The 23881-nt window shown below is 47.9% G+C and overlaps 1 protein-coding gene across 9 annotated transcripts in view; it reads left to right on the forward strand.

The window, feature by feature from the left end:
- Positions 1–23881, forward strand: part of BIRC6 (baculoviral IAP repeat containing 6) — a 771630-nt gene that overhangs the window by 256239 nt on the left and 491510 nt on the right. For all 9 annotated transcript variants that reach the window (XM_063917949.1, XM_063917953.1, XM_063917952.1 and 6 more), the window contains exon 30: positions 18–237. In XM_063917949.1, coding sequence (XP_063774019.1) covers positions 18–237 — 220 coding nt within the window. The remainder of the gene's footprint in view (positions 1–17; positions 238–23881) is intronic.

Raw genomic sequence — 23881 nt, forward strand, 5'->3', positions numbered from 1 at the left:
TTTCTATTTTCCCAAAGGACACTCTGTGCCAGCAGTACTTCAGAACACTTTCCACGCTCAGGCCTGCGAAGAGCTTTTCAAACATCTGTGTATAAGTGGAACCCCAAAGATTCGACTGCATACTGGTCTTCTCCTGGTACAGCTGTGTGGTGCTGAGAGGTGGTGGGGCCAGTTTCTCTCAAATGTTTTGCAAGAACTCTACAACTCTGAACAGCTCCTGATCTTTCCCCAGGATCGGTAAGATTGCGCTACTACAGCTTGTAATTGAGATTACGTATAAACTAGTTTTATTATGTTTGTTTGTGACACTGTGTTTTTAGCTTGCATTCTGTGGGGACTCTGATCTGGGGTATAGGAGTACTTGAGATATCTGCTTCTCGAGCTTTAAGCTCGAGACAACTGTGGTTGAAATCCTAGTGCTAACAACTGCTCAGACCACTTTTCACTGCACTGTTAACATATATGAAGGAAATGGGGTCTGAGAGTTGGACCTGCAGCCACTTATATAGTCTTGTCTTACATTTTCTATTGGTGTCATCCTTAAGGGTTGCATCATTTGGCATTGAGTGGTTTTGAATAGGCATTCTATAAATGCATTTGGAGAGGATAATGTATGTGTAGTCTGCATGATATCTGAATCTTGCATTTAAGTTTTGCTTGCACTTTACACAGTAAGTTCTCCAAATGAGGGGAAGAAGTGAAAGAGAACCATATTTTGTTTTTGTTGTTGTTCATTGTGTATTTATAGCATTTTGTCAGGCGTAGTCTTCTCACTATCCTGAATGGTTTAGTGCTTGCTGCACAAACAGTATTAATTCTCTTACACCTTCCTCGTCATAGTATGTGGAATCATAAGCCACTTCCGCCTACTCCTCCATAGAGTAAAGTCTGATTCCTCAGTATTGAACTACCACAGGGCTGTGATGTTTGTCAAATCTGCTGAGGCGTACTCTAGAAACCTTTAGAAAGAATAGGACACCTTAACAAGGCACTGGACTGACTTCACCAGGATCTTTGCCAAAACTGTTACTTTTCTGGAGGAGCCATCACAAAGCCCAAGGACCTCTGGACCAAAACCCTCTAATGAATTGTTTTGTTCCCTGAGGTTTCCCCCTTGAGGATGGGTGGCGAGCTGTATTGGCTTAGTACAGTAATAGACTGGGCCAAAGCTCTAGCTCAAGCTGTTTCTGACAGATTGCCAGCACTGTCTGTGGACACGCAGGATACCTTTCCCTCAGCCATGCATGCTGTGCATAAAGTCGATGCAATGGACTGGTCAATAGGTAATTTTAAGGTACATTTCGAAGTATTTAAAAAAACAAAAAAAACAAAGATTGAGATAATAGTGACAGCTGCTGTACACAGAGATTGTGCAGTGACTAATAATTAACTCCTGCATAATATGATTATAGTACTCCACAAAGGCAAAATCTAACCTCATTGAAATAATTCTCTACAGCAGCGGTAGACAAGATGAGATCCAGAGACATATGTCACTCAGACTGATTGCATTTCTGCTAGGCCTTCCTCCGAGACTGAGGTTGTGCCAGGCTGTCTGTTGTTAGTCCCTCTAACCAAGGCCAGCACAGAATATGGCCGTCTTCCAGAGGATAGTAGTATAGTAGTTTCATAGTATTTGAGGTTGAATGAACCTCATTTTCCATTTAGACGCCCAGAGTTCAAGTTTAGATAGATCATTCTGCAAGGACTCCACATCCAATTCTGAATTAATTACCTTACACAGTTTAGTGTCATCTGCAAAGATTGACACTGTGCTTTCCAGGCCTATTTCTAGGTCATTGATAAATATGTTGAACAGTAGTGGTCTGAGTACGGACCCTTGTGGTATTCCGCTGACTACTGGGGACCAGGTTGAGGACTTCCCGTTGATCACTACTCGCTGTACCCTGCTATCCAACCAGCTGCCTATCCATGTGCAAAGAGTTTTTCCTAGGCCAATCTCCTTTAATTTGATCATCCGTCTCCTGTGAGGAACTGTATCGATGGCCTTTGCAAAATCTAGGAAGACCACATCCACTGCTTTTCCTTGATCAAGATTATTGCTCACTTAATTTGGCAGTGAGTGTATATTGAATAATATTAAAGCGCTGTGGGTCTGGGAAATTGTTTTCCAGTGTCATTGGCGCTGGGTGTGTGCTGGCATACTCTCTCTCTGTCTCTCCAAAGGGCCTTGTTGGTGAACTGTCTCCAGATTAGATATTTCCCTGAGTGTGTGGGGGTGTCGGTACGCGCGTGTCGGCATGTCTGAAGCGGAAGGCTCTTCTAGGGAGGAGGTGGAGCAAATGAGTGTGGTGTCTCTGTTGGCAACGCCGACACCTGATTGGTTGGATATGTGGAATGTTTTAAATGCAAATGTGAATTTATTACATAAGAGATTGGACAAAGCGGAGTCCAGGGAAAATGCAGGGAGTCAATCCTTGCCTTTCACTATATCACAGGGCTCTTCTGGGTCTCAGAAGCGCCCACTATCCCAAGTAGCAGACACTGATACCGAAACGGATTCTGACTCCAGTATCGACTACGATGATGCGAAATTGCAGCCAAAGTTGGCAAAAAGTATTCATTATATGATTTTTGCAATAAAAGATGTGTTGCATATCACTGATGACCCCTCTGTCCCTGACATGAGGGTCCACATGTTTAAAGAAAAGAAACCTGAGGTTACTTTCCCCCCTTCTCATGAGCTAAATGAGTTGTTTGAAAGGGCTTGGGAAACTCCAGACAAGCAATTGCAGGTAAATCTACTTTCTCTAACGTCCTAGAGGATGCTGGGACTCCGTAAGGACCATGGGGAATAGATGGGCTCCGCAGGAGACATGGGCACTTTAAGAAAGACTTTAGACTCTGGGTGTGCACTGGCTCCTCCCTTTATGCCCCTCCTCCAGACCTCAGTTTTAGACTGTGCCCAGAGGAAGATGGGTGCACTGCAGGGAGCTCTCCTGAGTTTCCTGCTAAGAAAGCATTTTGTTAGGTTTTTTTCATATTTTCAGGGAGCTCTGCTGGCAACAGACTCCCTGCATCGAGGGACTGAGGAGAGAGGAGCAGACCTACTTAAATGATAGGCTCTGCTTCTCGGCTACTGGACACCATTAGCTCCAGAGGGAGTGGAACACAGGTTCGTCCTGGGCGTTTATCCCAGAGCCGCGCTGCCGTTCTCACAGAGCCGGAAGAAACGAAGAAAGAAGACTACTGAGGCGGCAGAAACCCTCGGATGCTTCACTGAGGTAACGCACAGCACTGCAGCTGTGCGTCATTGCTCCCATACACCTCACACACTCCGGTCACTGTAAGGGTGCAGGGCGCAGGGAGGGCGCCCTGGGCAGCAATAGAATACCTCTCCTATGGCAAATGACTATATACATATACATGTGGGCCCTGTATATGTATATAAAAGAGCCTCCGCCATATTTTATTAAGTTTGAGCGGGACAGAAGCCCGCCGCCGAAGGGGCGGGGCTTCTCCCTCAGCACTCACCAGCGCCATTTTCTCTCCACAGCACCACTGAGAGGAAGCTCCCCGGACTCTCCCCTGCTTGACACACGGTGAAAGGGGGTTTTAAAGTAGAGGGGGGGGGGGCACATAATTGGCGATTATACATTACAGCAGCGCTACTGGGTAAACATTCTGTGTTTTTCTCCGGGGTCATATAGCGCTGGGGTGTGTGCTGGCATACTTTCTCTCTGTCTCTCCAAAGGGCCTAAAGGGGAACCTGTCTTCAGAAAAGAGTTTCCCTGTGTGTGTGGAGTGTGTCGGTACGCGTGTGTCGACATGTTTGACGATGAAGGCTCACCTAAGGAGGAGGGGGAGTGCTTGATTGTCAGGTCGCCGTCGGCAACGCCGACACCGGACTGGATGGATATGTGGAATGTCTTGAATGCTAATGTAAATTTATTGCATAAGAGATTAGATAAGACTGAGGCTAGGGATCAGTCAGGTAGTCAGACCATGCCTGTCCCAGTGGCACCGGGACCTTCTGGGTCTCAGAAACGCACATTATCCCAGATCACTGACACAGATACCGACATGGATTCAGATTCCAGTGTCGACTATGAGGATGCAAAATTACAGCCAAAAGTGGCTAAAGGTATTCGTTAGATGATCATTGCTATTAAAGAGGTTTTGCTGAGGAACCCCCTGTCCCTGACACGAGGGTACACATGTATAAAGAGAAAAAGCCTGAGATCACCTTTCCGTCCTCATTTGAGCTAAGCGAATTGTGCGAAAAGGCTTGGGAATCTCCAGACAGGAGACTACAAGTTCCCAAAAGGATTCTTATGGCGTATCCCTTCCCACAAAAGGACAGGATACGATGGGAATCTTCGCCTAAAGTAGACAAGGCGTTGACACGCTTATCCAAGAAGGTGGCACTGCCTTCCCAGGATACTGCTACTCTCAAGGATCCTGCGGATCGTAAGCGGGAAGTTACCATGAAGTACATTTACACACATTCTGGTACTATTGTTAGGCCGGCTATGGCATCGGCCTGGGTTTGTAGTGCTGTCGCAGCATGGACAGATTCCTTGTCTACGGAGATTGAGACCCTAGATAAGAATACCATTCTAATGACCCTAGAGCATATCAAGGATGCTGCGTTATATATGAGGGATGCTCAAAGACATTTGTGTACTAAGCTCCAGAATAAATGCTATGTCTATTTCTGCTAGGCGACTCTTGTGGACCCGACAGTGGACGGGGGATGCCGACTCAAAGCGGCATATGGAGTCGTTGCCTTACAAGGCGGAGGAGTTGTTTGGAGAAGGCCTCTCGGACCTTGTCTCTACTGCTACGGCTGGTAAATCGAATTGTTTACCTTATGTTCCCCCACAACATACTAAGAAGGCACCTCATTACCAAATGCAGTCCTTTCGTTCAAATAAAAGCAAAAAGGTACAGAGATCGTCCTTTCTTGCCAGAGGTAAAGGCAAGGGAAAAAAGCTGCACACAGCTAGTACCCAGGAGCAGAAGTCCCCCCCTACGTCTGCAAAATCCACCGCATGACGCTGGGGCTTCCCTGGGGGGGGCCAGATCAAGTGGGGGTACGTCTTCGATTTTTCAGCCACGTCTGGGTTCACTCACAGGTGGATCCTTGGGCAATAGAGATTGTTTCTCGTGGATACAGGCTGGAATTCGAAGAGATGCCTCCTCGCCGGTTTTTCAAATCTGCTCTGCCAGCTTCTTCGTCAGAAAGGGAATTAGTGTTAACTGCAATTCAAAAATTGTACCTGCAACAGGTGATAGTCAAGGTTCCTCTTCTCCAGCAAGGAAAGGGGTATTACTCAACCCTGTTTGTGGTTCCGAAACCGGACGGTTCTGTCAGACCCATTTTGAATCTGAAATCCCTGAACCTGTACTTGAAAAAGTTCAAGTTCAAGATGGAATCGCTCAGAGCGGTCATCGCCAGCCTGGAGGGGGGGGATTGGATGGTTTCCCTGGACATAAAGGATGCTTACCTTCATGCTCCGATTTTTCTTCCTCACCAGGCGTTCTTGAGATTTGCGGTACAGGACTGTCATTACCAATTTCAGACGTTGCCGTTTGGGCTTTCCACGGCCCCTAGAATTTTTACCAAGGTAATGGCGGAAATGATGGTGCTCCTGCGCAAGCAGGATGTCACAATTATCCCATACTTGGACGATCTCCTCATAAAAGCGAGATCTCGAGAGAAGTTACTGGACAGCGTGTCACTGTCAGTGAGGACGTTGCAACAGCACGGCTGGATTCTCAATATTCCGAAGTCCCAGCTGGTTCCTACAATGCGTCTGACTTTTTTGGGCCTGATTCTGGACACAGAACAGAAAAAGGTTTTTCTTCCGATGGAAAAGGCTCAGGAGCTCATAGCTCTGGTCAGGAACCTATTAAAGCCAAAAAAGGTTTCAGTGCTTCACTGCACCCATGTCCTGGGGAAGATGGAGGCATCGTACGAGGCCATCCCCTTCGGCAGGTTCCATGCGAGGACTTTTCAATGGGACTTACTGGGCAAATGGTCCGGGTCTCATTTACAAATGCATCAAAGGATCACCCTGTCTCCCAGAGCCAGGATATCTCTCCTGTGGTCGCTGCACAGTGCTCACCTCCTGGAAGGCCGCAGGTTTGGCATTCAGGACTGGATCCTGGTGACCACGGACGCGAGCCTCCGAGGTTGGGGAGCAGTCACACAGGGAAGAAATTTCCAAGGACTCTGGTCAAGTCAAGAGACTTGTCTTCACATCAACATCCTGGAACTAAGGGCCATATACAACGCCCAACGTCAAGCGGAGATCTTACTTCGCAATCGACCAGTTTTGATCCAGTCAGACAACATCACCGCAGTAGCTCATGTAAACCGCCAAGGCGGCACAAGGAGCAGAGTGGCAATGGCGGAAGCCATCAGAGTTCTTCGCTGGACGGAGAATCATGTAAGCGCTCTGTCAGCAGTGTTCATTCCGGGAGTGGACAACTGGGAAGCAGACACGATCTGCATCCGGGAGAGTGGGGACTTCATCAGGAAGTCTTCGCGCACATTGCAAGTAGGTGGGGACTATGATGGCATCCCGTCTCAACAAAAAGCTACAAAGGTATTGCGCCAGGTCAAGAGACCCTCAGGCGGTAGCTGTGGACGCCCCTGGAACACCGTGGGTGTTCCAGTCGGTATGTGTGTTTCCTCCTCTTCCTCTCATACCCAAGGTGTTGAGGATAATAAGAAGAAGAGGAGTGAGAACAATTCTCATTGTTCCAGAATGGCCACGAAGGACCTGGTATCCGGATCTGCAAGAAATGCTCACAGAAGATCCGTGGCCTCTTCCTTTAAGGCAGGACCTGTTAAAACAATGTCTCTGTCTGTTTCAAGACTTACCGCGGCTGCGTTTGACGGCATGGCGGTTGAACGCCGGATCCATGCGGAAAAAGGTATTCCGGATGAGGTCATTCCTACGCTAATAAAGGCTAGGAAGGACGTGACGTCTAAACATTATCACCGAATATGGAGAAAATATGTTTCTTGGTGTGAGGCCAGGAATGCTCCTACGGAAGAATTCCATCTAGGCCGTTTTCTTCACTTTCTACAAACGAGTGAATTTGGGCCTAAAATTAGGCTCCATTAAAGTTCAGATTTCGGCCTTATCCATTTTCTTTCAAAAGGAATGGGCCTCTTTACCTGAAGTACAGACTTTTGTGAAGGAAGTACTACATATTCAGCCTCCTTTTGTACCTCCGGTGGCGCCTTGGGACCTTAACGTGGTGTTAAGTTTCCTTAAGTCACATTGGTTTGAACCACTTAAAACAGGGGCTTTTATGTGAGATATTTCAACTCCACTATCTGGTTTTCCATATGGATAGAGCGGAGTTGCGGACCCGTCCTCAATTCCTACCTAAGGTGGTCTCATCCTATCATATGAACCAACCTATTGTCGTGCCTGTGGCTACATGTGACTTGGAGGATTCCGAGTCCCTTGATGTGGTCAGGGCTTTGAAAATTTACGTGGCCAGAACGGCTAGGATCAGAAAAACAGAAGCACTGTTTGTCCTGTATGCAGCCAACAAGGTTGGCGGCCCTGATTCAAAGCAGACTATTGCTCGCTGGATCTGTAACACGATTCAGCAGGCGCATTCTACGGCAGGATTGCCGTTACCGAAATCGGTTAAGGCCCATTCCACTAGGAAGGTGGGCTCGTCTTGGGCGGCTGCCCGAGGGGTCTCGGCACTACAGCTGTGCCGAGCTGCTACTTGGTCGATGTCAAACACTTTTGCAAAGTTCTTTAAGTTTGATACCCTGGCTGAGGAGGACCTCCTGTTTGCTCAATCGGTGCTGCAGAGTCATCCGCACTCTCCTGCCCGTTTGGGAACTTTGGTATAATCCCCATGGTCCTTACGGAGTCCCAGCATCCTCTAGGACGTTAGAGAAAGTAAGATTTTACACTTACCGGTAAATCTATTTCTCGTAGTCCGTAGAAGATGCTGGGCGCCCGTCCCAAGTGCGGACTTCTTCTGCAAGACTTGTATATAGTTATTGTTTACATAAGGGTTATATTATAGTTCATCAGTTTGGACCGAGACTATGTTGTTTGTTCATACTGTTAACTGGGTAGTTTATCACAAGTTGTTATACGGTGTGATTGGTGTGGCTGGTATGAATCTTGCCCTAACAAAAATCCTTTCCTCGTACTGTCCATCTCCTCTGGGCACAGTTTCTCTAACTGAGGTCTGGAGGAGGGGCATAGAGGGAGGAGCCAGTGCACACCCAGAGTCTAAAGTCTTTCTTAAAGTGCTCATGTCTCCTGCGGAGCCCGTCTATTCCCCATGGTCCTAACGGAGTCCCAGCATCCTCTACGGACTAGGAGAAATAGATTTACCGGTAAGTGTAAAATCTTATTTTTTTACCTTATGTTTCCTCACAGCCAAAGAAAACGCCATATTATCAGATGCAGTCCTTTCGGTCGCATAAGTCCAAAAGAGGTCGGGGATCTTCCTTTCTTGCCAGAGGTAAGGGCAGAGGGAAAAAGGTGCCAGCTACAGCTAGTTCCAAGGAACAGAAGTCCTCCCCGGCTTCTACTAAATCCACCGCATGACGCTGGGGCTCCGCTGAGGGAGTACGCCCCAGTGGGGGCACGTCTTCGACTTTTCAGCCACGTCTGGATTCAATCGCAGGTGGATCCCTGGCCAATAGAAATTGTATCCCAGGGTTACAAGCTGGAATTCGAAGATGTGCCTCCTCAACGGTTTTTCAAAACGGCCCTACCAGCTTCTTCCCCAGAGAGGAAAGTAGTTTTAGATGCAATTCAAAAACTGTGTCAACAACAAGTGGTGGTCAAAGTTCCCCTGCTTCAACAGGGGACGGGGTTCTACTCAACCCTGTTTGTGGTCCCGAAACCGGATGGTTCGGTCAGACCCATTCTGAATTTAAAATCCCTAAACCTATACTTGAAAAGGTTCAAATTCAAGATGGAATCGCTCAGAGCGGTCATCGCCAGCCTGGAGGGGGGGGATTTTATGGTGTCTCTGGACATAAAGGATGCATACCTGCATGTCTCCATATATCCTCCTCATCAGGCGTTCCTGAGGTTTGCTGTACAGGATTGTCATTACCAATTTCAGACGTGTCCGTTTGGGCTTTCCACGGCCCTGAGGATTTTCACCAAGGTAATGGCGGAAATGATGGTGCTCTTGCGCAAGCTGGGAGTCACAATTATCCCGTACTTGGACGATCTCCTGATAAAGGTGAGATCGAAAGAACAGTTGCTGAAAAGCGTAGTACTCTCCCTGAGGGTGTTGCAGCAGCATGGCTGGATTCTCAATCTGCCAAAGTCACAGTTGGTTCCTACGACCCGATTGCATTTCGAGGCATGATTCTGGACACGGAACAAAAAAAATAAAATAAAGGATTTTTCTTCCCAGGGAAAAAGCCCAGGAACTCCAGATCTTGGTCAGGAACCTGTTGAAGCCGAAAAGGGTGTCGTCCATCAATGCACTCGAGTTCTGGGAAAAATGGTGGCGTCTTACAAGGCCATTCCCTTCGGCAGGTTCCATGCGAGGACTTTTCAGTGGGACCTTCTGGACAAATGGTCCGGATCCCATCTACATATTCATCAGACGATCAGCCTGTCCCCCAGGGCCAGGGTATCTCTCTTATGGTGGCTGCAGAGTGCTCACCTTCTAGAGGGTCACAGGTTCGGCATTCAGGACTGGGTTCTGGTGACCACGGACGCGAGCCCCCGAGGATGGGGAGCAGTCACACAAGGAAGAAAATTTCAGGGACTATGGTCAAGCCAGGAGGCTTGTCTGCACATCAACGTACTGGAATTGAGGGCCATCTATAATGGCCTCTATCGGGCGGAGACTCTTCTTCGGGGCCTGCCTGTTCTGATTCAGTCAGACAACGTCACAGCCGTGGCTCATGTAAACCGCCAGGGCGGAACAAGAAGCAGGGTGGCGATGGTGGAAGCCGCCAGGATTCTTCGCTGGGCGAAAATTCATGTAAGCGCCTTGACGGCTGTATTCATTCCGGGAGTGGACAACTGGGAAGCAGACTTCCTCAGCAGACACGATCTCCATCCAGGGGAGTGGGGACTTCATCAAGATGTCTTTACAGAGATTGCAAGTCAGTGGGGACTTCCTCAAATAGACATGATGGCGTCATGCCTCAACAACAAGTATTGTGCCAGGTCAAGGGACCCTCAGGCAGTGTCAGTAGACGCCCTGGTGACACCGTGTGTGTTTCAGTCGGACTATGTATTCCCTCCTCTTCCTCTTATTTAAAAAATATTAAGGATCATAAGACGAAGGAGAGTACAGGCAATTCTCATTGTTCAAGATTGGCCTCGATGGGCCTGGTATCCGGATCTACAGGACATGCTCACAGAAGATCCGTGGCCTCTTCCTCTCAGAGAGGACATGTTGCAACAGGGGCCCTGTCTGTTCCAAGACTTACCGCGGCTGCGTTTGATGGCATGGCGGTTGAACGCCGGATCCTAGCTGGGAAGGGCATTCCAGATGAAGTCATCCCTACTCTGATAAAGGCTAGGAAGGACGTGATAGCGAAGCATTATCACCGTATCTGGAGGAAGTATGTGTCTTGGTGTGAAACCAAAAATGCTCCTCCGGAAGATTTCCATCTGGGCCGTTTTCTCCACTTCCTGCAGACTGGAGTGGGCCTAAAATTAGGCTCCATTAAGGTTCAGATTTCGGCCCTATCCATTTTCTTTCAGAAGGAATTGGCTTCTCTCCCAGAAGTGCAGACTTTTGTAAAGGGAGTGCTGCACATACAGCCTCCTTTTGTGCCTCCAGTGGCACCATGGGACCTTAACGTGGTGTTACAGTTCCTAAAATCTCACTGGTTGGTACCTCTTCAAACTGTTGAATTGAAATTTCTCACTTGGAAGGTGGTCATGTTGTTGGCCTTGGCATCTGCAAAGCGGGTGTCTGAATTGGCGGCTTTGTCTCACAAAAGCCCCTATCTGATTTTCCATGTGGGTAGAGCAGAATTATGGACTCGTCCTCAATTTTTGCCTAAGGTGGTTTCATCGTTTCATATGAACCAACCTATTGTGGTACCTGTGGCTACTAAGGACTTGGGGGATTCCAAGTCGCTTGATGTAGTCAGGGCCTTAAACATTTATGTAGCCAGGACGGCTCGGGTTAGGAAAACAGAGGCACTGTTTGTCCTGAATGCAGCCAACAAGGTTGGCGCTCCTGCTTCTAAGCAGACTATTGCTCGCTGGATCTGTAACACGATTCAGCAGGCCGTTGGATTGCCGTTACCTAATTCAGTAAAGGCCCATTCCACTAGGAAGGTGGGCTCTTCTTGGGCGGCTGCCCGGGGCGTCTCGGCATTACAGCTTTGCCGAGCGGCGACTTGGTCGGGTTCAAACACTTTTGCTAAATTCTACAAGTTTGATACCCTGGCTGATGAGGACCTCATGTTTGCTCAATCGGTGCTGCAGTCATCTGCACTCTCCCGCCCGGTTTGGAGCTTTGGTATAATCCCCATGGTCCTTACGGAGTCCCCAGCATCCTCTAGGACGTAAGAGAAAATAAGATTTTAAACCTACTGGTAAATCTTTTCTCCTAGTCCATAGAGGATGCTGGGCGCCCGTCCCAGTGCGGTCAACATTCTGAAAGACTTGTATATAGTTATTGCATGCATATGGGTTATGTTACAGTTTTGATCAGTCTTGACTGATGCTGTTTGTTTCATGCTGTTGACTGGTTTGTATAGTCCAAGTTATATGGTATGGATGGTGTGGGCTGGTATGAATCTTGCCCTTAGATTAACAAAATCCTTTCCTCGTACTATCCGTCTCCTCTGGGCACAGTTTCTCTAACTGAGGTCTGGAGGAGGGGCATAGAGGTAGGAGCCAGTGCACACCCATTCTAAAGTTCTTTATAGTGCCCATGTCTACTGCGGAGCCCGTCTATACCCCATGGTCCTTACGGAGTCCCCAGCATCCTCTACGGACTAGGAGAAAAAGATTTAGTGGCATGTTTAAAATCTTATATTTCGTCATCATTTATCAATTCTCCTAATTCATCTTTTAATGGACCTATATTCTCCTTTTTTAACCTTTTACCGTTTATGTATTTAAAAACTTTTTAGGATTGGTTTTACTCTATAGCGATTTGCTTTTCATTTTCCATTTTAGCTGCTCTTATTGCTTTTTTACATTTCTTATTACACTCCTTGTAATACTTGAAAGACTCCTCCTTTCCATTAGATTTAAATGCTTTGAAAGCCCGCTTTTTTTTATCCATTTATGCCTTAACCTTCTTGTTAAGCCGCATCGGTTTGAGTTTAATACTCCTGCGTTTACTGCCCATGGGAATAAAGTTATGAATATTGCTATCCAGCAACCCTTTTAAAACATCCCACATTTCCGAAGTGTTCTAGTTATTAAACAGAACCTCCCAATCTGTCGTTAAGTGCACATCTAAGCATACTGAAATTAGCCTTCCTAAAGTTAAAAATTTTGGTTGAACCCCTGTAGCTATGTTTCCTGAAACTGATGTCGAATGTGATCATATAGTGATCACTGTTACCCAAAGTCTCCCCAACTTTAGTGTTTGATATAATGTCCACATTATTAGTAATTACTAGATCCAGGGTAGTTTTACCTCTAGTTGGGTCCTCGACTAATTGAGACAAGTAGTGATCCCTGATCATATTTAAGAACCTGCTGCCCCTCGCATTAGCACATGAATCGTTACTCCAGTTTATATCCGTGTAATTAAAATCCCCAATGACAAGGATGTCCCCCAATCCCGCAGCCATTTTGATTTCCTGCAATAGTTGTTCTTCCTCATGTATGCTAATATCCGGCTGTTTGTAGCACGTGCCTATGACTAGTTTTTTTGCATTAATTCCCCCACTTGAGATTTCTACCCATAGTGACTCCACATTATCGCCTATCTCCTCATAGATAACCTCCTTTAGGTATGGTTTAAGTGATGGTTTAACATAAAGACATACACCACCTCCTCTTTTGTTAGTCCTGTCCCTCCTAAAAAGAGAATACCCCTCCGAGTTAGCAACATAGTCGTGAGAGTCGTCCCACCATGTTTCCGTAATACCTATAATGTCATACTCGGCCTTTGATGCTAACAATTCCAATTCCCCCATTTTACCTGCTAAACTTCTTGCGTTTGCAAGCTTACATTTTAGTTTATCGGTTCCTTTATTTGTTTGTTTTCCTAAAGATTTCCCATCCTGGTTAACTAGTGCATCCGTAGAGTTACTAATACAGACTGTCCTTCTCGCTCCCTCTCCAACCCCACCGTACTTAGTATTGCCCACCTTACTTTTCTCTTTGGTCAACCCAATGTTCCCATCTAAAATCATCGCCCTGACATAAGTATTTTCCCTTAAGTCCCGTACAACATTTTCTATAGCCTGTAATGATGACACATAATTGTTATTTTCTCTTTCATCCATCTGGGGGACGCTGCGCCATTACTTGTGGGTTAGAGGTGTGTGGTTGTGGAGTTTGGCACAGAACTATTAAAACCTGACTCCTCCCCCCTCTAACCCCTCCCATCTCCTTCCTGCCTAGCCAGTACCTCAGTTTTAGTTTTGTGCCTGTGGAGTACAGACACAGTTTTTCTTTCTCCTTAGATTTTTTTTTTTTTTTCTTTTCCTTTCTTATTTTTCTATACCTAGTCCCTGTCTACAGGTGACAGGTATAAATGGAACAAGGATGCTGTCAGAAAGGGCCACCATACCTTGGTCACTGGGGCCTTTTTATTCACAAAAACGACAGATCAAAAAGGTACTGGACAGCCACAATCTGTCACTGACAGTATTGGGCTGTCCCTAACTGCTTTTATTATTATTTTATTATTATTATTATTATTATTTTATTTAATATTTATTTATTTGATTTATTTTATTGATTATTAATATTTCACACCCCCCCCCGACCCCCTCTCCCCCGGCGCAAGCCCGCCAGCGGGAGCTATGCCGGAGACCTGTATCCCTACACCCGCAGTAGTGTCTGAGGGGCTGTGGGGACGGACGGGGATCCCGGAGAAGCCGCCGCGTAAGTCGCTATACTTAGCAACGCGCGGCAGCCCGAACTTCCGGTTGATCGCGTAGTAACAGGAGTGCAGGGACGGCTTCCCGCCCTGCTCTGCCCGCGCGCGCGTCACTTTGCCTGACGCCATCTTCCGGAGGGGACGCTGTGCAGTACAGGAGAGCCTCTCAGGGGGAGACTTTATTTACAAAACCGCAAGTATAGAGGGGCTATTCATAGGGGGAGATTACAATCAAGCTAATGGGCTAAGGCTGTTTATTACTTGGCAAAGAGAGCCAGCATACTGGGTTACAGTCCCAGAGATCTCTTCAAGCTATAAATTTCCTATTGAAAGGTCACTAGTCACAATTGTATGCTGCTTTCTTTAGTACATTCAGAATAGAGAAAATGACTAGTAAACCGGACAAACCTTCAAAGGGAAAAACGGCCTCAGTGGTTTAATTTTCCTGCTCTCAGTGTGGCTCAAAGCTAGCAAAAGGTAGTACTGACGCGGGTACCCTATGTACAGCATGTTCTGGTGCAATTTCAGATTTGCGTCAGTCTAGAGAGACTGAATCTGTTCGGACTCAGGTGGAGCCCTTGTGGGCCCAGAATATGGGCAGGAGTATCACTGATTTAACTCAGTCCTTAAATAAGTTTGTAAATGCGGCCAGCAGTTCGACTGCTACTAAGCGATCGCAGCCGTTACCAGCTATAGCGTTTCCAGGTAAGGAGGCGGACACTCTGTCATCTCCTTTGGAGGAGGGGGAGGTAGATCCTGAATGGGATGAAGTTTCGGCTTGGGAAGTTAGATTGCTAATAGAAGCCATTCGTCAGACTCTTAATATTCAGGACGCGGCGGTGGAGGAGACTCCTTCCCCCTTCTTCAAACGACAGAAGAGACAGGTTACTGCCTTCCCTTCTTATTCTCACTTTGCAGATATTTTAAAAGAACCCTGGCTTAAGCCGGATTCTCGTTTTCAGGCGCCTAAAAAGTTAAAGTTTCTATATCCCTTTACGGAGGAAGATACAAAATTTTGGGAGACGGACCCAAAGGTAGACGCTCCTATTTCACATCTGGCAAAAGCTACGGTGATTCCGTCGGTACAGTCTGTGACCTTAAAAGACACTACCGATAGGAAGATAGAAGCATTACTAAAATCTATGTTTTCTTTATCAGGTGTTTCCCTCCGTCCAGTACTGGCGAGTGCCTGGGTACTTAAGGCCGTGGATGAATGGCTTGCACAGGTGGTATCGGGAATGCAGTCGGACGATCCGTCAGAAGCCATCCAATTAGCAGAGCAGATTTCGGAGGCCCTCACTTATGTGGGTGAGGCCTGGTTGGATTCGGTTGCGCTACAGTCTCGGGTTTCAGCCTTGACAGTATCCGCAAGACGCTCCTTGTGGCTTAGAGTTTGGAATGCTGATTCTGACTCAAAGCAAACCTTGACGGCAGTGCCTTTTGAAGGTGAGTTTCTTTTTGGATCAGAGTTAAAGAAGATTATTTCAGACACTACTGGAGGAAAGAGCCCTTTCCTTCCATCTGCACCTCACAAACCAAAACCTACAAGGTTTCGGTCCTTTCGTACACAGGGCAGAGGTAGTTTCCAATCCTTTCGTGCTTCCTACAGATTTCCAAGACGGGGGTCTTTCAGAGGAAGAGGATCCCAGGCTATTCGCAGGCCGGCCAGTAAGCCTGCCGACAAACCTGAGCCATGACGCCTCAGGTCTCCTGGAGGGATCAAAGAAGGTTGGGGCCCGGTTACTTCAGTTCAAGGATGTGTGGCTCCTATCGAAACCGGATCGGTGGATAATGGGAGTCATATCCAGAGGATATATGTTGGATTTCGAAGAAACAGTCCCAACCCGACTATTTATAACACCTCTCCCAGACGATCCCTCCAGACGTCAAGCTCTCCTTCAGGCAATAACAACCCTCTTACAAAATGGAGTAATCATTCCGGTTCCCTCTCATCAGAGGGGTCGGGGTTTTTACTCAGGTCTTTTTCTCGTAGACAAGCCGGATGGTTCGTTTCGAACCATTCTGAATCTGAAGGCTCTCAACCCGTATCCCTCAACCCAAAAAATTCAAGAACATAAAAGACGCTTACTTACATGTCCCGATTTGGGTAACACATCAATCTCTACTGAGATTTGCAGTGGGCCCGGAGCACTTTCAGTTTCAGGCTCTTCCCTTTGGTCTCTCTACGGCTCCCTGGGTTTTTTACAAAGGTCATAGGTCATGTAGTCGCAGTTCTCCGTTGTCAAGGGGTCAACATCACTCCATATTTGGACGACCTGTTGGTCAAGGCACCATCAGCGGAGATTCTCACTCAGAACCTGCATCTCACGATGGAGACGCTACAGTCGTTCGGGTGGATAATCAACTTTCCAAAGCCAGAAGGTGTTTCTTCCGGCGGACAAGATTCAGGGACTACAGTCCAGAATCCGAACCCTGTTACACTTACCAGTAGTGTCGGTCCTCAGATGTATGCAGGTGTTGGGCAAGATGGTATCCTCTTTCGAGGCAGTTCCATATGCCAGATTTCATGCCCGACCTCTCCAGACTCAGATTCTCAACTGTTGGACTCGGACGGAACCGCGTCTCGAATTACAGTTGATCCGCTTGTCGGTAAAGACTCGTCAGTCTCTTCAATGGTGGCTTCACAGTCGGAATTTGAAAAAGGGTACACCTTTCACGATCTGGTCTTGGATGATGGTCACCACGGATGCAAACCTCAGTGGTTGGGGGGCAGTGTTCCAGACTCATCACTTCCAGGGACGCTGGAGCAATCAGGAGTAAAAATTGCAAATCAACATTCTGGAACTAAGGGCGATTCGGTATGCACTCCTTCACATTCAAACCATGGTACAGGGTCAACCAGTTCGTGTGCAGTCCGACAATGCCACCGCAGTGGCTTACATCAACAAACAGGGAGGAACTCGCAGCTGGTCCGCAATGAGAGAAGTCGCTCAGATCCTCGCGTGGGCGGAACGTTGGGTTCCGGTGATCTCCGCGATCCACATTCCAGGAGGGAAGCAGACTTTTTGAGTCATCACACGATTCATCCGGGAGAATGGGAACTTCATCAGGAGGTGTTCCTCTCTCTAGTGGACCGATGGGGAATGCCAGACATAGACCTGATGGCGTCTCGCCTCAACGCAGAACTTCCTCACTACGGCGCAAGGACTCAGGATCCACAGGCATTCCTGATCGATGCTCTAACTGCTCCATGGCAGTTTCAACTGGGATATGTGTTTCCGCCAATTCCACTGATCCCGCGTCTACTTCAACGCATTCGGCGACAGGGTCTCGCAGTGATTCTAGTGGCTCCAGATTGGCCGCGTCGACAGTGGTACACTCTACTGCGCAGTATGGTCGTCAGACTCCTTTCGTATACCTCTGCGACCAGATCTTCTTATTCAAGGACCTTGTCGCCACCCAGATTTACATAGGATGGCTTTGACGGCTTGGCTCTTGAATCCAAGATTTTGAAGGCAAAAGGTCTTTCTCGATCGGTTGTTCAGATGATGATTCGAGCAAGGAAACCGGTGACCTCTGGCATTTACCATAGGATATGGCGTATTTACATTGCATGGTGCGAAAAACGGAGACTAACTCCGCATTTGTTTAGGCTACCTCGCCTACTCTCTTTCCTTCAGGAGGGTCTCGACAAGGGCCTAAAGCTTTCTTCACTAAAAGGTCAGGTTTCAGCTTTATCGGTTCTTTTTCAGAAGAAACTAGCAAATATTCCAGAGGTTCAAACATTCCTGCAGGGAGTACTTCGGATTCAACCACCTTTTGTCCCTCCGGTTCCTCCCTGGGATTTAAACTTGGTCCTTACGACTCTTCAGACCTCTCCATTTGAACCCTTAGAATCGGTTCAACTCCGTTATCTGACACAGAAAGTTGTTTTTTTCTGTTGGCTATTGCCTCAGCTAGACGAGTATCTGAGTTGGCGGCTCTTTCTTGCAGACCCCCCTTGTTAGTGTTTCATGAGAACCGGGTGGTTCTACGGACTAAGCCTTCTTTCCTTCCAAAGGTTGTTTCAAAATTCCATTTAAATCAGGACATTGTCCTTCCGGCCTTTACTCCGACATCTTCTCCTGGGGAGGACTCTCATTTAGCTCTCCTGGATGTGGTTCGAGCTTTACGTGTCTATTTGTCTCGCACCGAGTCATTCCGGCGTACGGATAACTTGCTGGTTTTGATTGATGCTCCGAAACGAGGTTGGCCGGCCTCCTAAAATACTGTGGCCCGTTGGATAACTTCGGCCATAAGACAGGCTTACGTGTCTGCTAATGTTTCGGTTCCTGACTCAATTAGGGCTCATTCTACTAGAGCTGTTGGAGCCTCTTGGGGCTGTTCGCGGTGGTGCATCTGTTGAGCAACTGTGCAGGGCGGCAACCTGGTCGTCAGTTCATACTTTCACACATACTTTCACCGTTTTCATACTTTTGGTTTGGAGACTGCCGCTGTTGGGCGTCGTATATTAAAGACGGCTATGCCGTCCCCGTCTCCCTCCTCTTATTAGCTTGCTTTGGGAAATCCCACAAGTAATGGCGCAGCGTCCCCCAGATGGATGAAAGAGAAAAGGTGATTTTTGTTACTTACCGTAAAATCTCTTTCTCTGATTCCATCTGGGGGACGCTGCGATCCCTCCCTGATGTTTGTCTGGTTTAACCAGTTAATTTTCTTTGATCTATCTCCTTTGGCTTGGCTAAACGTTAACTGAGGTACTGGCTAGGCAGGAAGGAGATGGGAGGGGTTAGAGGGGGGAGGAGTCAGGTTTTAATAGTTCTGTGCCAAACTCCACAACCACACACCTCTAACCCACAAGTAATGGCGCAGCGTCCCCCAGATGGAATCAGAGAAAGAGATTTTACGGTAAGTAACAAAAATCACCTTATTTAATGCTTTAGCAATACCTTTCTTAACACCCTTAATAGAACCCATGTAAATACTCTTACCGGCTGCACTTTCCCTCCCCCTTTCTCCACCCCCATTTATCTCACTACCACCATCCCTACTATACTCGCTGCATGACCCATAGTTTCTAGCTAAATCCTCCCCCCAGGCTCCTAGTTTAAAATCTCCTCCAACCTACTAACCATCCTACCCCCCAGCACCGAAGCCCCTTCCTCATTTAGGTGCAATCCGTCACAAGAAAAAAGATAGCGTTTGACTGAGAAGTCCGCCCAGTGTTCCAAGAACACAAACCCCTCTTTCCTACACCAGGATGGACCTCTACTGGTCAGATTGTGCTAGTGAATGGCCTGCCTTACTCGGCAACCACTCACTTGCCCTGCCTCTTGAACACTGAAAGTCCTATTGGTGTAGGCCTCCGTGAATGATTGGTATGGTGTGCCTCACAGTCCCAGTATGGAGAGTGGAGATCACTTACACAAAGTCGCTCTTCTGGTGTCAGTGCATAACAGTAGGTGTTTCCATATGTCATTTTCTATTGTGGCCAGTGGTGCAAGAAGCAGCTATGTAAGAAAGAAAACCACCTATACCTCTGTGGGCACTATCTATAGGTCGGGGGATATAGTACAGATTTTGAGCTTATTTTTTTTTAAATGCCAGACTACTAGATGAACATACTTTATCCCAGTATCAGTGTAAATGGTTTCAGAAATAGAAAGACAGAAGACTTAAAATAAGTTCAAAAAAAGCAGTTTGTCGTGGTGACCGTCTGTATTTGTGCAATGGTTTTGTTTGGGTTACATATTGTGTTTGATGTTTGCACTGTGGTTTTAAATAGCTAGTACTAATGGACCCTACACATTAGGCGGTATCACTGAAAGATATGAACGTTCTCGTTCATTAATGAACCAGATATCGTTCATATCTTTAAGTGTGTAGACACCAATGATGAACGATGCGCGGCCCTGCGCTCGTTTATCGCTGGTGCCGGGTCGCTTATACATGCTGGCCAATATGGACAATCTCGTCCACATTATCATGCATTGCTATGGGGGCGGGTGATGGGGGGAGTGAAGAAACTTCACTCCCCCCCCCCCCTCCCCGCCGCATTGTCGCCCGTATCTGCCGTCGGGCACCTCGTCCACATATCGTCTAATGTGCGGGGCCCTTAACATTTAATAATTATCATCAACTCCTTTTCTCTAATGTCCTAGTGGATGCTGGGGACTCCGTAAAGACCATGGGGAAAAGACGGGCTCCACAGGAGACATGGGCACTTTAAGAAATAATTTATATTCTGGTGTGCTCTGGCTCCTCCCTCTATGTCCCTCCTCCAGACCTCAGTTTGAATCTGTGCCCGGACGAGCTGGGTGCTGTTCAGTGAGCTCTCCTGAGCTTGCTGTAAGAAAGTATTTTGTTAGGTTTTTTATTTTCAGGGAGCTCTGCTGGCAACAGACTCCCTGCATCGTGGGACAGAGGGGAGAGAAGCAGCCCTACTCTCTGAAGATAGGTCCTGCTTCTTAGGCTACTGGACACCATTAGCTCCAGAGGGATCGTACACAGGATCTCACCCTCGTCGTCCGATCCCAGAGCCGCGCCGCCGTCCCCCTCGCAGAGCCGGAAGACAGAAGCCGGGTGAGCATAAGAAGCAAGAAGACTTCGAAATCGGCGGCAGTAGACTCCAGTCTTCACTGAGGTAGCGCACAGCACTGCAGCTGTGCGTCATTGCTCCCACACACACCTCACATACTCCGGTCACTGTAAGGGTGCAGGGCGCAGGGGGGGGGCGCCCTGGGCAGCAATTGGGACCTCTTTGGCAAAAAGTACACATATATACAGTTGGGCACTGTATATATGTATGAGCCCCCGCCAAAAATTGTACATTGAAGCGGGACAGAAGCCCGCTGCTGAGGGGGCGGGGCTTCTTCCTCAGCACTCACCAGCGCCATTTTTTCTCCACAGCTCCGCTGAGAGGGAGCTCCCCAGGCTCTCCACTGCAGATACACGGTAGAAGAGGGTAAAAAGAGAGGGGGGGCACATAATTAGGCGCAAAAAATCCTATAAACAGCGGCTACTGGGTTAACATTAAGTTACTGTGTTATTCCTGGGTTATATAGCGCTGGGGTGTGTGCTGGAATACTCTCTCTCTGTATCTCCAAAGGGCCTTGTGGGGGAACTGTCTTCAAAAAGAGCATTCCCTATGTGTGTGGTGTGTCGCTACGCTTGTGTCGACATGTTTGACAAAGAAGGCTATGTGGAAACAAAGCGGGAGCAAATGAATGTGGTGTCTCCGCCGACGTCGCCGACACCTGATTGGATGGATATGTGGAAGGTTTTAAATGATGTTAATTCCTTGCATAAAAGGTTGGATAAAGCTGAAGCCTTAGGACAGTCAGGGTCTCAGCCCGTGCCATCCTATGTCGCAGAGGCCGTCAGGGTCTCAGCCCGTGCCATCCTATGTCGCAGAGGCCGTCAGGGTCTCAGAAGCGCCCACTATCCCAAATTGTTGACACAGATACCGACATGGATTCTGACTCCAGTGTCAATTACGATGATGCAAAGTTACAGCCTAAATTGGCTAAATCCATCCGTTATATGATTATAGCAATTAAGGATGTGTTGCACATCACAGAGGAAACCCCAGTCCCTGACAAGAGGGTTCATATGTATGGGGAAAAAAGGCAGGTGGTGACCTTTCCCCCCTCACACGAGCTAAATGAGTTATGTGAAAAGGCTTGGGAATCTCCAGATAAAAAACTGCAGATTTCCAAACGGATGCTTATGGCGTATCCTTTCCCGCCAACGGACAGGCTACGCTGGGAATCCTCCCCTAGGGTGGACAAAGCTTTAACACGCTTATCCAAGAGGGTAGCCCTGCCGTCACAGGATACAGCCACCCTCAAAGATGCTGCGGATAGAAAGCAAGAGGGTACCCTGAAGTCCATTTATACACATTCAGGTACCTTACTGAGGCCAGCGTTCGCGTCGGCCTGGGTGTGTAGTGCTGTAGCAGCATGGACAGACACCCTGTCTGAGGATCTTGATACCTTAGACAAGGATACTATATTAATGACCCTGGGGCATATAAAAGACGCTGTCCTATATATGAGAGATGCTCAAAGAGACATTAGTCTACTGGGTTCTAGAATAAATGCTATGTCGATTTCTGCCAGAAGGGTCCTGTGGACTCGGCAATGGACAGGTGATGCCGACTCAAAAAGGCACATGGAGGTTTTACCTTACAAGGGTGAGGAATTGTTTGGGGAGGGTCTCTCGGACCTGGTCTCCACAGCTACTGCTGGAAAGTCAAATTTTTTTGCCATATATTTCCTCACAACCTAAGAGAGCACCGTATTACCAAATGCAGTCCTTTCGATCACAAAGAGGCAAGAAAGTCCGAGGTGCGTTCTTTCTTGCCAGGGGGCAGGGGCAGAGGAAGGAAGCTGCACAACGCAGCTAGTTCCCAGGAACAGAAGTCCTCCCCGGCTTCCACTAAATCCACCGCATGACGCTGGGGCTCCACAGGCGGAGCTAGGCCCGGTGGTGGCGCGTCTCTGAAACTTCAGCCACAAGTGGGTTCACTCCCAGTTGGATCCCTGAGCAATAGATATTGTGTCTCAGGGATACTAGCTGGAATTCGAAGAGATGCCCCCTCACCGATACCTCAAATCGGCCCTGCCAGCTTCTCCCCTCGAGAGGGAAATAGTGTTAACTGCAATTCACAAATTGTATCTTCAACAGGTGGTGGTCAAGGTTCCCCTCCTTCAACAAGGAAGGGGTTATTATTCGACCATGTTTGTAGTACCGAAACCGGACGGTTCGGTCAGACTCATATTGAATTTAAAATGCCTGAACAGATACCTGAAAAGGTTCAAGTTCAAGATGGAATCGCTCAGAGCGGTCATCGCAAGCCTGGAAGGGGGGTATTTTATGGTGTCTCTGATCATAAAGGATGCATACCTTCATGTCCTTATTTATCCACCTCATCAGGCGTACCCCATTAAAACCAAAACAGGTGTCGTTGCAACACTGCACGCGAGTCCTGGGAAAGATGGTGGCATCATACGAGGCCATTACCTTCGGCAGGTTCCATGCGAGGACCTTTCAATGGGATTTACTGGACAAATGGTCCGGATCACATCTTCAGATGCATCGGTTAATCACCCTATCCCCCAGGGCCAGGGTGTCTCTCCTGTGGTTGCTGCAGAGTGCTCACCTTCTCGAGGGACGCAGGTTCGGCATTCCGGACTGGGTCCTGGTGACCACGGATGCAAGCCTCCGAGGGTGGGGGGCAGTCACACAGGGAAAAAATTTCCAAGGTCTGTGGTCAACTCAGGAGACTTGCCTTCACATCAACATCCTGGAACTAAGGGCCATATACAACGCCCTACGTCAAGCGGAGACCCTGCTTCGCGACCAGCCGGTTCTGATTCAGTCAGACAACATCACCGCAGTGGCTCATGTAAACCGCCAAGGCGGAAAAGGAGCAAGGTGGCGATGGTGGAAGCCACCAGAATTCTTCGCTGGGTGGAGAATCACGTAAGCGCACTGTCAGCAGTGTTCATTCCGGGAGTGGACAACTGGGAAGCATACTTCCTCAGCAGGCACGACCTCCACCCGGGAGAGTGGGGACTTCATCAAGAAGTCTTCACGCAGATTGCAAGTCGGTGGGAACTGCCACAGGTGGACATGATGGCATCCCGCCTCAACAAAAAGCTACAGAGGTATTGCGCCAGGTCAAGAGACCCTCAGGCGTTAGCTGTGGACGCATTGGTGACACCGTGGGTGTTGCAGTCGGTCTATGTATTTCCTCCTCTTCCTCTCATACCCAAGGTGCTGAGAATCATAAGAAAAAGAGGAGTGAGAACAATACTCATTGTTCCGGATTGGCCAAGAAGGACTTGGTATCCAGATCTGCAAGAAATGCTCGCAGAGGACCCGTGGCCTCTGCCTCTAA

Source organism: Pseudophryne corroboree, chromosome 4 (genome assembly GCF_028390025.1).
Source record: "Pseudophryne corroboree isolate aPseCor3 chromosome 4, aPseCor3.hap2, whole genome shotgun sequence".
NCBI classification, from domain to species: Eukaryota; Metazoa; Chordata; class Amphibia; order Anura; family Myobatrachidae; genus Pseudophryne; species Pseudophryne corroboree.